The sequence below is a fragment of the Diabrotica undecimpunctata genome, chromosome 3 (assembly GCF_040954645.1).
Source record: "Diabrotica undecimpunctata isolate CICGRU chromosome 3, icDiaUnde3, whole genome shotgun sequence".
Lineage (NCBI taxonomy): Eukaryota > Metazoa > Arthropoda > Insecta > Coleoptera > Chrysomelidae > Diabrotica > Diabrotica undecimpunctata.
In genome coordinates, this window is record NC_092805.1 from 38,710,445 (window position 1) to 38,727,057 (window position 16,613).

Below are 16,613 nucleotides of genomic sequence, written 5' to 3' on the forward strand. Positions count from 1 at the left end.
TGATTCTAACGAATAAGTAAAAAGTGGTATAATAAAATAAGTGAAAACATTCATATTTGTTTTTTTAATAGTGCATTTTGATCTTGGATTAATGTTTAAATAAGAAATACTGCCAGAAAAAAGTTCCATTTGAATTACATAATTTAGATAAATAATTTTGATATTGATATATGCTAAGAATTTTATTTCAATGTTTTAGTACCCTCCAATACTGAAAATATTTTTTGATTTATGCTCTCATTATCTACAGATTTTAAATCCTCAAGTGTGTGAATATTTTTTAAAAAATTAATGACACACTCCGTCACTGCCTGAGCAATATCTTTATTATCACCTTCTGTGGGTTGAAAGGTAGATTGCTTTGGATACTGGGGAAGAGGATGTGATGGTCCAAAACGGAAGTTAAACATGGGAGGGTTCTGTAAGTTTGGGGATGAGGGAGAAGTAGTGGCTTTACGTTTTTTGTTGTTATGGGTTAGTGCCATAGGTCTGCTACTATCCGAACGTTGAGAATTTGTAGGTTGTGGCTGCTGGAAAGCATGTTTATTACCAGAACTTTGAGGTAGTTTCGGGAAATCTGCCTCGTAGTTTGTTAAGGCAGAAAAGCGATTGTTCGTTGTTATTTCTGAATATGAAGATTGAAAAAGCTTTTTGGCTTCTAAAAAGGATACTTTCTGTTCTATCATCAAATTTTTAATACGTTTCTGTTCCTCGTAAATTGGGCATAGTTTGGAAATCGATGTATGCTGTGTACTCTTGCAATGTATACATGATTTATTAAATTCAGAACAGTTATGTTCTTCGGTTTTGACAGATCCACATAAAATACAATGTTCTTGGCTGCTTTTACACTGTTTTGATATGTGTCCGAATCTCAAACATCTATAGCATTGTGTGACCCTGCCTATAAACTTTTCCACATTAAAATAAACAAAATTAACGGATATATGGCTGGGTAATATGTTTCCTTCAAAGCTGACTACAATGGTCTTCTTAGGTACATACTCAGCTTTACCATCTTTTTCAATTTTCCTGTGTATTCGTCTGATGTCTACAACCCTTGAGTTTGAATTTATGTTTTGTTTTAAATAATCAACGTCGTAACTTGTGTCAACGTCTCGGATCAGACCCTTGACCTCTAAAAGGTGATTAGGTATGAAAGCTTTTAAGTTTAATTCTTTTAAATTTTTATTTGTGACCAACTTATTAGCTTCTGCTATTGAATTTAATATTACTTTAACGCGATTTCTACCTATTTCCTTAATTTCCTGAATGTTTTGTACTTTTAGATTTTTGTGTAAAATATGTCCTACAAACATAGGATGCAAACGACCCAAACTTTGCTGATTAGTTTTTTCAACATATACGCAATAATTATTTAACAAGTACTTATCTGGATTTATCGAGTCAAATAGTTTTGGTTCGTCCTCCTTAGCACCTATTGTTCCCATTTCCATGACGGCAGCAGTACTTTCCATATTGGAAAAACTATCACTTTCACAAATAACTCCACTATCACCATCTGGCGTCTTATTTTTTACGCTCCCCATGGCGGGGGCGAAGTTTTTAAAATCTAACTTATTTAAATTGTTTTGATAAATTTAGCAACACGAAAAAACAAAAACTTGAACACTAATTAATAACAAATCGGTAAGCCGGTTATTGTTGTTTGACTTCTCTCTTCGAAGGTTCAAACGAAACTGAGGTCATACTTCAGACTTTATGAATATCATTTAGACATTTATTTTACAATCTTCGTGATTTTTCTCTTGCAGATATTGTAATTATTTTTAATATTTTTAATTAGAATTAGTATTTTAAAATACATTTTACATATAAAAAAAGTAATTTTACATCTTCGCTAACATTTATATATTTTGCAGCTTCTATTAGGTTTTTTAAATAATTTTTAGTTATTTTTAATTTCTTGCCATTATAACTACGAAAAATATGTTCCAGTTCACTACATTTAGTTAAAAATTCCAGTGTTGGTTTGAGTAAACTACCCTCAGAAACGGGGTTTACCCAAGTAAACGATTTATCGTTAGCGTCCGGAATATATCCAAGTATTTCTTTTTTTTTGTAACTTAAATGCAATGAAACCGGCTAAATTTTCCAATCCATCCCATTTCAGTTCTTTTATATTCGAATTAATAAAATCTCGATGACTGTCAATTAAATCTTCAGGGTTAATTTTTGTATCGCCACTAGGAAGGTTTAGCGATCAAAAGATCTCTTTAGTGACAATTTCATAATTAATTATACTATTAGTAGTAATATTTCACTATAGTTTTACTTTTAAACAATAGTCAGCTTCTGTAAAATGTTTTGATCATATTCTCGCGGTCTCTACCTTAAATTTGTCTCGCTGAAAACACTTGAAGACCCATACTTTACGCATTTGTTTGTCTCTAGGAAACACAAAAAAACGACACTTCGAAAAAGATTTACTTTTTTTATTTTAATTGTTTAAACAACCCACCACTGCACAATACATTATGGCAACCAAATAATTAGTCTTCTTTATAAAGTAGCTACATGTAGTCGAGAGGAAGTTGAGTACGATAAATAAATTAGGTGATATTAACACAGTAAACTGAATGTTTTCACCACAAAATTTATATAACAATATAATATACAAAGTCTTTACTACATCAATGAATAAATAAAAATCTCATTCACTACGTTTTGAAGCACACAGGATAGCAACAGATAGAGCATTTAACTTGGCATCATTAAAGTTGTCTCGGGCTTACATCACAGGTGTGCAAGAGAGATGCAAGAACATGCGCGTTGACTTATCTTGTTATGGTATTGTTCCAGAAATGAACATATCGTTTTAAAATATAAAATAAAAATATAATTCTTTACACTTTTCTTAGTGTAGAATAAGTAAAATATTCACTAATATCAAGTTTGCTCGGGATACCCGACTCATTGGCGCCACAGCCTCTTAAATAGTTTTCACACCTAAATACAAGAGGGATAATCTTCACCTTTACGCATCAAGTAGTATTTTATTAGTTCATTCTCACACGCCCTTGAGGCATGTGCATTTCTCAATTCATATATAAAATATTTCTCTACGCCGAAATCGGGCATTTTTCTCGGGCTTCAAATTCACGTGATGGTAATCAAAGTCACGCCAATAGGCAACAATCACGCTTTAATGCACCACAAACTTCTCAATCGTCCGCAAGTATACAGGGTGATTCACAAACTCGCCATAGTGCACCACATATCTCTCAAAGTCATTTTCATGCTCCTCAAAGGAGTAATAATGCCCAAGTTACTCAAATAATTAATTCTCCACATTCATATAATGAATCACCAAACACTTCTACTCACTTAAGCACTCAGACAAATGAATATTGTCTACTCTCAGACACACAAAGTTAAAATTCATCTTGCATCTCTTCTCTCTCAACTTTCAATCCAAAAAACGAAGTTTTGCTAGCCACAGCGCTGGTAACAATTTACTCTAAAAGTGGACAACCTGTACACGCAAGATGTCTTCTCGATAATGGATCTCAATCGAGTTTTGCAACAAAAGATTTAGTAAATAAACTAAATTACTCTAACACTAATAAAAGATTACAAATTTCCACAATTTCTCAAAATTGTTCCATCTCAAATGAAATGGTAAACATTGAATTTTTCCCATATAAAAACAATGATATGAAATTTGAAGTATCATGTGCAGTTTTGGATAATATTACGTGTAAAATACCTCAGGTACCTCTAGATCGTAGCAAAATAAAAATACCAGTTGGCATAAAGCTCAGTGATCCCTCTTACTCCTCCCCAGGGAGAATCGATCTCTTATTAGGTGCAGAAATTTACTGTGATCTATTAAAGGATGGTTTAATTCATATTGGAGCAGGTTTTCCAGTGCTTCAAAACACTCATTTAGGATATGTCATGTTCGGTAACTTATCTCCACAAGTTTCATCTAAGAAAAAGATGCACTCTCACTCAAACTGTAACTATTCACACTCGAATCATATTTCTTTATTTGTTCAATCTCACACTGAAGAAGAAAATATAAATAATCTTCTCCAAAGGTTTTGGGACATTGAAGAAGTTCCCGAAATAAAGCGTTTAAGTCCTGATGATGAAAAGGCTGAGAAAATATTTAAAGCCACAACACAAATCCTACCGAATGGACAGTTCCAAGTAGATTTACCCCTATGCACGCCTAATGAAAATAATAAATTGGGCGACTCTTTCCAAATAACGCGAAGGCGATTTCTAAATTTGGAGAACAAATTCTCAAAAAATGATTCTCTTTACAAACAATATAAATCTTTTATAGATGAGTATGTTGAATTAGGACATGCAAAATATGTTCCGTTGTCTCTGGAGAATGTACACTCAGAAAACAAATATTTCTTGCCTCACCACAGTGTAGAAAAAGACACTTCTCTCACAACTCGTTTGCGCGTAGTTTTTGACGCATCCATGAAAACCACTTCTGGTTTTAGCCTTAATGATATTATGTTAAAGGGTTATACCACACAACCAGAACTATTTGACACTTTAGTCAATTTTAGACTCTTTAAGTATGTGTTCACATCTGATATAAAAAAGATGTTTAGACAAATCAGAATTAACCCCAACCAAACTTTCTTATTAAATATTTTGTGGCGCAACTCTCCCTCGGAGCCGTTAAAATGTAGACAATTGGAAACGGTTACCTATGGAACGAAACCAGCTACCTTCCTTAGTACACGATGTTTAATTGAACTCGCAAACATGCATAAGGAAGAATATCCTCTCGCTCATGATATGCTCATTAATTTTTGCAATATTGATGACATATTATATGGTACAAATAGTATTGAAAAACTCACACTTGCGCATAAGCAAATCACTGCACTGCTACAAAAGGCAGGCATATCTCTTCACAAATGGTGTTCAAATTCACCACAATTTTTAGAAAATATTTCACAATTTTCAACTGACTACGTATGTTATATCTCCAGAAAATCATTCCAATAAAATATTAGGTCTTTGTTGGGACTCTAAATTAGATAGTTTCTCTATTTCAGTACCAGAAATCGAAATAAAAGATTCCTACAGTAAGAGACAACTGCTCTCGATAATCGCAAGTTTTTTCGACCCCAAGGGATTAATTAATCCAGTAATAGTAACTGCAAAAATAATAATGCAAAAAATTTGGCTTTCAAAAATTCAGTGGAATGAAAGTTTAGACTCTACACTCTTAAATGAATGGTTAAATTTTCTCAAACATATTTCAGCACTAAAACATTTAAAAATTCACAGACCTTTTTTTATTGAAAATTATATATGTAGTATGCAAATACACGCATTTTCCGACGCTAGTGAAAAGACATACGCCAGCTGCATATATATTAGAGTTACTTATAGCTCAAGAAATGTCTCTTCCACACTCATCACCTCTAAAAGTAGGGTAGCTCCAATAAAAACATTAACTTTACCTAAGTTAGAACTTATGGGTGCTGTTTTATGCAGCAAACTCACTAAAAGAATAGTTGAAATTCTAAATAATAAATTAACTCAAATAGACTCAATAAACTGCTGGACGGACTCAGAAATCGTACTTGCTTGGTTAGGCTCACATAGCTCGAGATGGTCACAGTTTGTTGCAAATAGAGTTTCTGAAATACAAGGAAACCCACAATTTAAGTGGCGATATATAAAGTCAAAACAAAACCCCGCAGATATTGCGTCAAGAGGCATGTCTGCTCCTGAACTTCTAAACTCAAAATTTTGGTTTCAAGGTCCCTCATTTCTACTTAATTATGACTTAGATTTAACTTCTTATGATTCAAAACCAAATGTAAGTAAAATACCCGAGGAAAACAAAATAGTTCATCTAGCACAAGAAAGCCCAATAAGTTTCATTGAAAATTTATCTCTCAAATTTTCAAACTTCTCAAAACTACAACGCAGTATCGCACTTATTCTCAGGTACATTCAGAATTTCAAGTTTCCAAATGAAAAATATGTTGGACCCTTCTCTGTTTTAGAATTAAAAAATGCTGAAAATTTAATATTAAAACTTTTGCAAAAGGCACACTTTTTTCGAGAATTTTCTTGTCTTAAAAATAAGGAGATAATTTCAAATAGAACAATTTTAAAACTCAACCCATTCATAGATAATCAGCAAATGATTCGTGTAGGTGGTCGTCTAAGGTACTCAGACGTCCCATATGAACAGAAGTACCCATTACTTCTACCCTCTCATAATCACATAGTAAAATTAATGCTGCATAGAGAACATATAAGATTATGTCATGCAGGCCCTCAAAATACTCTTTCCAATTTTCGTTTAAGATATTGGTGTCTAAATGGTCTCAAAGAAACTAAAAGAATAATTAATAAATGTCACGATTGTTTTAAATTTAAAGCAAAGACAGCCACACAGTTAATGGCTGATTTACCACTAAAACGTTCATGTTTCTCCCCTCCATTTACCAATGTTGATCTAGACTTAGGTGGTCCATTTCTTATAAAAAGCTCCAATTTAAGAAAGGCTCCAAAAATAAAATCCTACATAGCGTTGTTCGTATGTATGGTTACTCGTGCAGTGCACATCGAATTAGTCACAGGTCTCTCTACCGAAAGTTTCTTACTTGCTTTAAAAAGATTCATCAGTAGGAGAGGCTGTCCACAAATTATCTACTCAGATAACGCCACTAATTTTCTAGGAGCTAGAAATCAGTTGAGGGAAGTTGCACTATTTCTTAAACAAAAGGAAACCTCTGAGTCCATATTCAATTTTCTGTCCTCTTCTGAAATCCAATGGAAATTCATTGTAGCCCATTCTCCGCATCATGGTGGAATTTGGGAGGCAGCCATAAAAAGTGCCAAATATCACATTTTAAGGCTTTTAGGCAATACCACTTTAACTTTTGAAGCCTTTAGCATAGTTCTTGCACAAATAGAAGCAGTACTAAACTCACGCCCTCTTTGTGCTATGTCAAATGATCCAAATGACTTTAACACATTGTCTCCAGGACATTTCCTAATAGGAAAACCAATTACGTCATTTCCTGAAGAGATAGTGACGGAAATACCTAACAATAAATTGACAATTTGGCAAAACTACATGAAGATTCAGCAATCATTTGCCAAACGCTGGAAAATTGATTACCTTAATCAACTTCAGAATCGCCCCAAGTGGTTAACACAACAGAAGAATCTTGAAGTTAACGACTTAGTTCTATTAAAGGAAGATAAAGTTCCACCCCTACACTGGCCATTGGCAAGAATTGTTGAATTGTTTACTGGTAAGGACGATAAGGTCCGTAGTGTTAAAATAAAGACTAGAGATGGATATTTTAACAGACCCATTACAAAACTCTGTCCTCTTCCTGTGGACAAAGTAGAAAATTAAAATTTTAAATTTTGTCACATTTATATGTATTACCCTAGTTTAGGAATAGTTATTTCTTTAATTACATTTAAGTTAAGTTTGCTTACTTTCTCAAATCACTCTTTCTTTCGTTTTGAAGTAAATACTTCAACGCGGGCAGTCTATGTTCCAGAAATGAACATATCGTTTTAAAATATAAAATAAAAATATAATTCTTTACACTTTTCTTAGTGTAGAATGAGTAAAATATTCACTAATATCAAGTTTGCTCGGGATACCCGACTCATTGGCGCCACAGCCTCTTAAATAGTTTTCACACCTAAATACAAGAGGAATAATCTTCACCTTTACGCATCAAGTACTACAAACTAAAAGTGATTTTACTTCTCTGGAGCTATATTTGCTCACATTAACAATCCTTATCCTTCAACGGACACTGAAGAACCAAACCTATGGAGATACATCCACTCACAAGTCCTTTGAAGTAAGGCTTGGAATCAAAAGATTTCCAACCCTCTCATATAGGGAGCCAGTCATAAGGCTCCCACATATTCGTGGTCCTATCGAGCACAGATTATTTGATGAAACAGGACTGAAGAAAGAAAAGGATTACACACGCCGGAGAACAACAAGAAGAATGAATAATGGTTTCTCGTCCCTAGAAGAAAGATTGCACAAGTTGACCTTCGTTCAAGATTAGACACGTGTGTTTTGTGAAAAGTGCGTTATGTGTTGGTAAGCGACAGCGGTAATTAAATTGGATACTTGAAAAACATTTGGTGAGGTTAAAACTCTTTCTATATTTTCTATAGTCACTGCATGCACATGAATTATATTGGTAGATATTTGTCTCGACTTTTATTTGTTTATTAATATTTATATTAACTAATGGCTTTGATTTGACAACAGATCTTTCTTCTCAATATCGCTAAAGATAGCTGACAATTATTTATTATACAGATTGTCTCACAGCCCGCTCTCAAGAAAAATATTTGTTTTATCACTCTAGTAAAAATACTCTATTAAAATTAAAATTTTTTACAATTTAATACCTCTATGGAATGTTGTCACTTTATCTTTTGCTCGATCGTCCGATACTTCTTCTGTCGATAAGTGACATCTCTTGCTACTTTGACGACACGAGTATCCGTCATTTTGCTTATGTGGTTATTCCATTCTTTTTTTCTATTTTGTGCCCAGTCGTTTATACACTGTGCGTTACATTTTCTTCTAATGTATTCACTTCTCTTTAGATCTCTTAGCGTATTTCCTGTAATTCTTCCCAGTAGTCTCATCTCTGCCGTTTCCAGTAGCCTTTGTGTTCTGGCTGTGTTGGATCTTGTTTCTGAGGCATAAGTCATTAATGGTCTTACACTGGCTTTATAAATTCTTGACTTTATAGCAGTGTTAATATATCTGTTTCGTCATATAGAATTCTCATCTTGGGCTATCAATATTGCGTCGTCTGCGTAACAGAGTATTTTACTTCTTTGTTCCCCATTATGTACCCTCTTCCTTTGTTAATGCTTGTGATGATTTCATTTATGATTTATTTGAAGAGCATTATGCGCTATGGCCTATGATAGGGCTAAATGAGCTTCCGTGTCTTATTCCGCTGCCTATTTCTATAAGTTCTGTAAGTTGTCCATCTATTCTGACTTCCATTTTGTGGTTTTGGTAAATATTTTTTATAGTTTTTATAATCCTTCTTTCTTAGAGAAACTTCTTTATTATGCAGAAGATAGATTACATCTTTGAGTCTTACTCTGTCAACTGTTTTCTTTAAGTTAATCAGACACAGAAATGCTGGTTTATTATACTCTATTTCTCAGTAATTTGCTTTATGACGAATATTGCATCTGTACATGATCTTCCACTACGAAAAACCTGTTGTTCATTTGCTAAACTTATCCACTGATTTATTAGTTCTTATAAAAATTTTAGTTGAAAGTTTTAGAGTAGTATTTAACAAGTTTATACCTCTGTAGTTTTCTGGCTGTTTTTGATCTCCTTTTTTGAATGAGTTCGCTCAATCTCTCTTCTCTCCTGCTACTAATTATATATGTTCTATGTTATATTTTTTTAAATTTGTGTCGCACACTCTTGAGATTAAACTGGAGATTTCTATGCTTTATTCTTCTTTTTATGTTAAAGCAGGTCTGCTTTTGTCTAATTTTAAAACTATAGTCGTATTGTAAAGCTAGTCTTTCACTATTCATACGTGTAACATGCTGGTTAAGTTAATGTCTTTACATCGTACACTTTTCTGTATGTTACAAATAATATCAGATCACAGATTCATATCTATTTAGTTATTTGGTTTTCCGTTTCTTAATGTTTATCCAGCAATTGATCTGAAGACTCCTATTTTTGGCGCTCTAAGTATTCATTTTATATATTTTAACAACATAAATTATTATTAAAAGCAACCTTAAAATAAATAATTTGTCATTTTATGTTAAAAAACAGTGTAAATTTGCTTTTCCTCTTCTTTGTTTTTTCAGTACAATACTATGTATTTCATTTGGTGTATCTTGCGTTAAAAAACATATTTTTTAAACAACATTATTGACCCCTCTAAATATTTTTTATGGTGCTTGAAGTGAATGAATAAATTAAAGTTAATTTGGTGTTGTTGTTGCGAATATTCTTATTGCGTAATTTAATAAATCAGTGCGTAACAGAGTACTAAGCGACGCCTACAATCAATTTCAATGATGACTTTTTCCGGTGCTCAAACAACCACAACTCTCTTTCGTATTGTTTGATTTATAATATTCTGTAATATAACCTACTTATAATAAAAGAAATATAAAGATACTAATAATCATGAGTAAGATATTAGAGGTTATAAGTAGGTATTTATTTATACAGGGCGGTCAAACTAGAACGGAACACCGCAGTGATCAGGAACTGCTTTAACATCTCAAAAAAACGCAGAGACCCATCAGATTTTGTTTAAAAGGTCAAACTTCATGCATTTTATAGTCAAGAGGGTAAGTAGTACCACAACATTTTAAATAGCATTTTGGGTCGAGTAAGATTTCTACAGTAGTTATAAATTTTAAAATTTCGCTGAATATAAAAAAAATACATTTCTGGAGTGATGAAACGCAACTTGTTTAAAATTCTTTGGCGATAATTTAATCAATTTGCATTTGTATTAAATAGGTTTAATTTTTTAGGAATCTCCACAAAACGAAATAAAGGCGAAAAATATAGTTACCGTGGAGACCATTCAATGCTGCCTTTTTCCCACTGTGGAAATTACTGTGGAAAATATTAGTGTAAATACTGACGAAAATTTTAACAAAATACGGAAACATGAATATACGTTCTATTGAAACATGATGATCTTCATTATATTGTTCATTATTTTTAACGATATTAGTCAAGGCAGTGATAACTGCTAATAGCATCTTTTCCAGTAATTGCCAGGTAGTGCGGGGTATAATTTCTTCTTCATAATGGTAATGTTTATTTTTTGACTCTAGTTCGATCGATCCCATAATCAGTAGCCTTGTACTTAACTCTATAAAGTACTTACTTTCAACCCATACGTTTGGCTTAATATTGTTCATTAAATTGCTGATCTATTGCATTCCCACATTTATTGTTCATACAATAAAACGCTCTAGGTTGATCAACTCAAAGGGGGTGCACCATGGACCTATAAGTAAACAGTCTATTTATACGTCCATGGGGTGCACTATATTCTGCAGCTGGAGAGTATAACTGTAACTTTTATTCGACTAATAAGCTAACGTACTGGCCTGCAGATACGACTAAGATACCAGACCTATTAGATTTCTATATTGCTATATTTCTATATTGCTAGAAAAATCCCGAAAAATTACTACATCAAATCTGATACTAGAATCTGATACTAGACATAGTATCAGATCATTTCTCAGTAATAATGAGAGAAAGAATAATTATAAAAGAAGCGAACTCAACATTATATAACAAGACCACTGATTGTATAGGTTTTATATAGGATTTAGAAAGCAGAATAATACTAAACGTCAGCTTAAAAACAATTGAAGAGCTTGACCAAAAAGCAGATAAATTAAACATAGATATAAAGTAAACAATTAACCAATTAAAAGAAAGATGGAAGGTAATAATCGCCTAACTGAGATTAGAATTATGGTTACCGAAAATGCAGAACAACTGTAAAAAAATAAGGTTAAATCAAATAACTCACAATATAAGCAGGGAAATTTAAAAAATTAAACACGGATCAATAAAAAAATTCTTAAGGGAGCTTACCCATAAAAAAGATAGTAATTACTCATTATGGAGAGTCACAAGGATATTCAAAAGGCCAACAAGACAAAATGCAACCATTAGAAAATCTGAAAAAATTAAGAAAAAGCAGGCATATTTGCTGATCATTTGAAATACAATACATTTACCACGGATGATATGCAATCTTAGATTGACAACTTTCCAACAGCAGATGAGAATATTAAAGAGACAATGTAATTAGTAACATTTAAAGAAATTAAAACCGAAATACTAACAAACATCAATCCAAAACAGACATCGGGGTTTGAGCTCATAACAGGAAATCTTGAAAAAGTTGCCCAGAAAAGCAATAGTTAAGCTATCAAATCTATTTAATGCGTCGATTAGAGCTAGAGTCTCTATTCGGAAAAGAAAATCTAGTCAGATATATAAAGGCCAATAGACTCAGATGGGCAAGGCATGTGATACGCAGTAACAACAATCGCCTTATAAACAATGTGTTCTGGGAAAGGCCAGAGGGAAGAAGGTCTGTAGGGCGGCCTAGAAAAAGGTGGAAAGATGCAGTCAAAGAAGATCTAGAGAAAATGGGAGTGCGACAATGGGAATTACTGGCACAGAACCGAAAACATGGAAGGCAATAGTAAACGCGGCAAAGACTCACGAAAAGTTGTAGCGCCATTGATGATGATTAGACTTAAATACTTTCCAATTTGCTAGAAGGTGGTGAAAATGCCTGATAGCAAATCTGGGAAATCATCAAATGTGGTAACATCATATCGGCAAATATCTTTGCTGCCAGTGATTTTAAAATTGTTTAAAAAAACTCTATTAAAAAGACTAAAAGCTATAACAGAAAAAAAATTATTATCCGTCTACATCAATTTGGGTTTAGAAATAATCACGCTAGACCACTACACTAGACCAGGTCCGTAGAAATACTTATCTAATAAAAAAAGGCTCTAGAGGAAAAAAAAGTGGGTCCGGCAATTTTTCTGGATGTTACTCAGGCTTTTGATAAAGTCTAAAATGATGGGCTAGAATACAAACTGGATTTACTTTAACCTAAAGAACATAGTCAATTACTAAAATCGTATATTAGTGAAAGATTATTTAGAATAACATATAAAGACTGTTACTATAAGTTGAGAACAATAAAGGCTGGAGTGCCCCAATGCAGTGTTTTAGGTCCAAAACTTTATCTGCTGTAAACCTACGATATACCAGTATTAAACACATTCACAACTGCTACGTTTGCTGATAATACAAATATATTAGCAGTTGATGAGGATGCAATTAAAGCAAAAGTAAAACTGCAAGAGGAACTCAATGAAGTTAATGCATGGACCAAAAAATCGCATAACAAACTCAATTAGACTAAATCAGTACATGTAGATTTCACCAACAAGAAATTAATAAAACACCAATAGTATTAAATATCACTAATATCTGGGAATCAATCTAGATGTCCGGCTGAGATGATAAAACACAGCAAAAAGAAAAAAAAATTAAACATTGAGAGATATTGTAAATGCTCCCTCGTACATAAGAAGTAGCAACCTTCACAGATACCTAGGTGTGGAAATGCTGGCAGATGTGATTAAAGTATTTGCAAAAAAGCATCAAAACAGTCATCATAACTATGGAAACATAGAGGATATTCAATTCCTGGATCAGCATGAAATTATAAAAAGACTTAACTAAACCTTTTAATATATTGTAAAACCTTAGTGTAAACATCACCAAATAAAATACACATTCTTCAAGTCTATATGCCAACCTCAGACGCGTTAGACAATGAAGTGGAAGACGTATAATCCGTTATTGAAGATACAATAAGAAATATTTCATCTAAAGAACCACTTATAATCATGGGCGATTTTAACGCTAAGAACCGAAAAAGAGATCATCAAGAGAAAACACAGGGAATTTAAACCAATCACACAAACAATAATGGATCAAAACCAACATATTATAAATGACAGAAAGGGATTACGGAAGTATCGAGAAAATATTGTCAAAGTCTATATGCAGATGATCATTAAAAATTCTAAAGTCAGAGGTAGAAAAAGCGATCAAAAAGTTAAAAAATAGAAAATCTCCTGACACAGACCAGATTACCGCAGAAGTTTTAAAAGAGACTGGAGATGTTGGAGTAAATGTTATTCATATGATTTGCAAACAGATTTGGGAAACCGGAGAGTGGCCTAACAGCTGGACAACATCCACTTTCATCCCTATATTCAAAAAAGGAACTCCACTAAATTGCGGAATTTGTCCCAGGAAAAGGCACAAGAGAACACATCCTTAATATCAGACAGCTAATCGAAAAAACGAGAATTCAATACTCCTATGCTTATGTGCTTTGTGGATTACACAAAGGTTTTCGATAAAGTCAAATGGCAGCAGCTATGGTCCATACTAGCGGAAATGGGAACACCCCACCACTTAATTCAACTAAGTCTATATAAAAATATCAAGTGCACAGTAAAAATAAACAACATCCATTCCGATCATTTCAGAACAGACGCAGGTGTCAGACAGAGATGCATAATCTTGTAAACTCTATTTAATATCTACAGCGAACACATTATGCGAAAGGTACTAGACGGATGGAAGGGTGGAATATGAGTAGGAGATCAAAAAATCAGTAACTTGAGATATGCTGATGATACTTTAAAAATCGCGGTAAATCAAGAAGAAATGGAAAACGTAATGAGATGTCTGTAGGAGAAAAGCAAAACATAGGGACTAAAGCTAAATAGGAGTAAGACAAAGATCATGATAGTAGACAGAGCTCGGAATAATCTTCAACACATTAAAGAAATTGGGGGCTATGAAGTAGTAAATAGTTTCATATACCAAGGGCCCCTAATAATAAATGACGGAGGTGTCACAGAGAGATACGTAGAAGGTTTACTATTACTAGAACAGCTATGATGAAACTGGTAACAATTTGGAAAAATTCTAGCATAACAATACACACAAAACTAAGGCTGGTAAGGGCACTTATTTTTCCCATAATCACATATGCATCCGAAACGTGGACCTTAACGTGGAAAACTAGACGCTTTTGAAATGTGGGTATACCGCCGCATGTTAAGAATATCCTGGATTGATAATCTCACTAACGTATCGATATTAGAACAACTTAAAGTAAAGGATATATTGCTTAAACAAATACAACAGAGATATTTGCAGTATTTTGGACACATTGCCAAAAGAACAGGTACGATGGAAAAGAAGAAGAAGAAGATCTCCAAGCCGTTGGGTAGATTAAACAAAATATTTATTAACCAAGGGTTACATGAAGCCGAACTACTAGCCCAGAAAGGGAAGGATGGAGGGAAATCGTGCAAAAACTGTAAAGACCTGGTGGTGTCACCAAATCCGAAAAGGGATTAGAACTGAGGAGGAGGAAAACCTTTTGAGTTACTGCAAATAGTTTATGTCTAAAATTCCTGTGCGTGTTAAGGTCTATGTTTAAGCCAGATAAAAAAATTGAGGAATGCCATTGGGTAAAACATTAGTTTTAAGATTGTTAATAGAGAAAATTTGCTCGATAGTCGATTTAGTGACTAGTATATATTCAAGGCACCCTTGCTGTTAAAAAAAATAAAAGGAAATTTTATAATCTTCAAGTACATAATAATTAAACAAATTATTCACCAAAGCTCTGAAATAATTTTTAACAATGGGATTAACTAAATGGTATTTGTTTGTTAGGGTAATCGTTAGTAATAATAAATATCATTAGTAATATTTTAGGAACAAGTACTCACCTGAAACGTGCCGGGAATACATCCACGATTTTTAGCTGAACAAGATCGTGTTCCGTTTGTCCGAATAATACAATCGCAAATTCCTTCTATACACTTTGAAGATGAATCAGCCATTCTGCATTGCATATCAGTCACGCAGGGTAAACCCAAGCTTACAGCTTCGTCGCCCGTTTCGACTCTAGTCCTTATGCCTGTGGTTGTTGGAGGTAAAGCTAGTAAAAAGAAAATTTGATAAAATTAATTCTTAACTAAGCATTAACTGTTAAGCAGTATTTTAACTCAAACTCACATTTTTTTTTACAAAAGGGGCTAAACCATTTGTCAAGAAAATTGGAAATACGAGTAATACATAGCGAAAATATAAACGAAATCTATGGCTCAGATATGTAGATGACGCTTTTATGATTTTGGCATATAATGAAGAAAAGCTAAATACGTTTAGGAAACAGGTTTACACTAAAATTTATTTTAAAGTTCAGTTCATCATTGAAATAGAAAAGGAAAACACTTGAGGAGTTGAGAACGTGAATGGGCCCGATAAACGTAATTATACAGGGTGTTTCAGAAAAAGATAACCCCGTCTCTGGGGTAGGTAAAAAACTAAAAAATATTTGGGGTTTGCTTAGTAAAAAATTTTTGTAACGCCATCCGTTTTCAAGATACAGGGCGATACGCATTTTTTACGATTGAGCCGAAATTACTGGCAACATTGTAATGAAATTTTATAAGAATATGTTTTGGAAGCTGATACATCCCATGAATTTGTTTTTATATCTGATTCTCATAGAGGGCGCTAGTTACACGGATCGCACTAAGTATTAGTCAATATAACTTTTTTAAGAGTATATTTATTAATCAAAATTTCAAGTAAACTTAAACATCATTCAATTTTACACGAAAAAGGTACTCTTGGTAAAACTCGATACTGTGTACCGTTTTCGGAATATTTTGAAACTTATGAAATAATAATTGATGCTGGTAGTAATGATAAAGTTCTAATAGGTATACCTCTATTTTCTCCAAGTGTGCCGTGGAAATCTGACATTTATTGATTGTTATGACGATAAATCAACAATAATTAGAGTTTTAAAACATTGTTATTTGTAAAATCAAATCAAAATGTACTCAAATGTTGAATACAAGTTTTACTAAGCAAACCCCAATTATTTTTCTGTTTTTTAGCTACCCTAGAGACGGGATTACCTTTTTTTGAAACACCC

General features: G+C 33.1%; 1 protein-coding gene across 2 annotated transcripts in view; it reads right to left on the reverse strand.

Annotated features, from left to right (window-relative positions):
- Nucleotides 1-16,613, reverse strand: part of LOC140436715 (uncharacterized) — a 369,152-nt gene that overhangs the window by 13,224 nt on the left and 339,315 nt on the right. For both annotated transcript variants that reach the window (XM_072525765.1, XM_072525764.1), the window contains exon 6: nucleotides 15,394-15,605. In XM_072525765.1, the coding sequence (XP_072381866.1) occupies nucleotides 15,394-15,605 (212 nt within the window). The remainder of the gene's footprint in view (nucleotides 1-15,393; nucleotides 15,606-16,613) is intronic.